Genomic DNA, 2,500 nt, shown 5'->3' on the forward strand with positions numbered 1-2,500 from the left:
TGATAGATAGATAGGACAAAAAACAAAGGTTTAGCAGCTAGTGAGTTCTTACTATAAGAATTAGACAATTTTTGCCAACCATTATTTCATTGTACCAGTAGTCAGAAGTGTACAATATTGTAGAATGTTTTATTCAAGAGGTTAATTTTCAGAGATCTAGTATTTACTGATAGATTTTCATATGAATATTTGTGAAGTTGTTGCAAAAATGAAAATTTTATGTGAGGGATAATGTGTGTTTAATATTTATTTATTCTTGGTATCCTCAGGTCAACTGTATCAGCACAGAGTTTACTCCCAAAAAGCATGGTGGAGAAAAGGGGGTTCCATTTAGAATTCAGGTAAGCAATGCATAATGCTAAAATTTCAGGTTAGTTTGGTATTATTTCTTATAGTACTTCCTTTTTACATCAAGGTTTGAGTGATTTCGCTTTAAAGAAGTCCAGCATTAACTCATTGCCTCTGGGTGGGATGTATGGCATGCCATGCCAGGAATGGTCATCTCAGTAAAGGCATCAATATTTCAGTCCAGTCATAGGTTATAGCTTTTCTACCATTGTGAAATTTGCACTGAGGTGGCTGGATGCGTTTTCAGGAATTCAAGCCAAAGAAAGCACTAAAGCCTCTTCATTATATATGTTGTTAACAAAGCCACAAACCAGGATTTTATTGGAACATATATGGCATGGAAGCATTTTCCTGTACATGACATACTGCCATTTTAAGGGCATCCCAGAATTTAAGCTTTATGGCGTTTTAGCTGGCCTGAACGCATTAGGTTACATGAGGTATAGATTTTTTTTATTGATAATTATTTTACTGATCAACAAGTCCTTTTTTTGTACTTCTCATAGGTGGAGACCTATTCTAAAACTGACTGTGGACAAGAACAGCTTCATGTTTGTGCCTGCCAGATCAAGGTGTTCAAGGTAAGATATTGTATTTTCTTCCTATATTGAAAACAACAGATTGTTTCAGATAGTTTTTCTATAAGTTAAATTCATTTTGGGATTCTGTGAAACTGATGGTTGGGATAGAAAAGACAAGTAATCTGAAAAATGTTTTTATTGTTGACATATTTTGAAGTATACCAAATTTATTTTGAAGTTTATGAATTTTACATGGAGAAAGTAGAATAAACCTTATTCATGTTGAGAAATGTAGAAAAAGGATGAAAGAGAATGAATATCTTCACAATACAAGAGATGTATTTAACTGGTTTTGATTATATTAAAATCGGTCAAATACACCTTTTGAATTGTGAAGATATTTATTCTCATTCATACCTTTTAATACAGAAAGTAGAAACCTGGGATCGGAATATTTAATTGAAACATTCCTATAAGAGGGAACTGCAAAGTCATTCATAGCTATAGTTGTAGAGAGAAGGATGGAGTGGGAATAAGTGGGCAAGTGAGTTGAGTTGGTGAGTGAGTGAATGAAGTTAGTGTTCCATATTTGTATATTCAGTGCAGTGTATTGTTTGTAGAATGTAAAACCTCATTTTTCTTTACAGTTGAAAGGAGCTGATAGAAAGCATAAGCAAGACAGAGAGAAGATATCAAAAAGACCACACTATGAGCAAGAGAAGTATCAACCCTCTTGTGAGTGTACTATCCTAACAGAGGTAAGTGTGTGTAGGAACAATTAAAAGTTGAACTAAAAGCTAAAGATCCGTTTAATCTTGTTCAAGATATAATTTTATGCCAGCTCAGTAACTATGTTAAGTTTAGTTATGGAATTCTATTAGAAATCTGTGTTTGTGTTACCTATATTTTTTATACAGATTTGTGTGTGTGTGTGTGTGTGTGTGTGGGTGTGGGTGTGGGTGTGGGTGTGGGTGTGGGTGTGGGTGTGGGTGTGCATGTTTGTGTGTGGGTGTGTGCATGTTTGTGTGTGTGTGTGTGTGCATGTTTGTGTGCATGTTTGTGCAGTTGCACACACACACACACACACACACACACACACACACACACACATACACACACACACACACACACACACACACACACACACACACACACACACACACACACTAATATCTACATTATATACACATACATACATACATTGAGTATATGATATTTATATATTTCAAGTCATGGGCCACCCTTCAGCCAGAAGGAATCTCAGGTGTGCTATCTTTGAGGCTTGGAACTCTTGGAGTCCATCTTGACTGCTTGTATTGATTGAGCAGATCACAAAAAGAACATATCCTCTACATGTCTCTTTTATCAATTGGAAAGTAAAATGTGTTGTAGGTCTATGTGCTTCATTTTCCTGGCCAGTAACATCAAATGGAAAGGTGAAATTTTAGCATAAGTTCTGTTGTTTTATGTAACATAGATTACTGTATTGATTGTGGATATTGTCTGAGCCATATTTTGTTTGTCTGTCTGGTGTAAATGTGGTGTGTAACCAAAAGGTTGTGTTATATACATTGTTATACTAGTAGAATCTTCCTGTGTAGATAAGAAAGGAATTCATCCTTTATAGGTAA

At 35.2% G+C, this 2,500-nt stretch overlaps 1 protein-coding gene across 1 annotated transcript in view; it reads left to right on the forward strand.

Moving 5' to 3' along the window:
- Positions 1-2,500, forward strand: part of gem (transcription factor CP2 like gemini) — a gene marked incomplete in the record, with an annotated part of 57,717 nt that overhangs the window by 27,883 nt on the left and 27,334 nt on the right. Inside the window, 3 exon segments of the mRNA XM_070117034.1 lie at positions 270-341; positions 855-929; positions 1,517-1,627. Coding sequence (XP_069973135.1) covers positions 270-341; positions 855-929; positions 1,517-1,627 — 258 coding nt within the window.

The sequence above is a fragment of the Penaeus vannamei genome, chromosome 39, assembly GCF_042767895.1.
Source record: "Penaeus vannamei isolate JL-2024 chromosome 39, ASM4276789v1, whole genome shotgun sequence".
Lineage (NCBI taxonomy): Eukaryota > Metazoa > Arthropoda > Malacostraca > Decapoda > Penaeidae > Penaeus > Penaeus vannamei.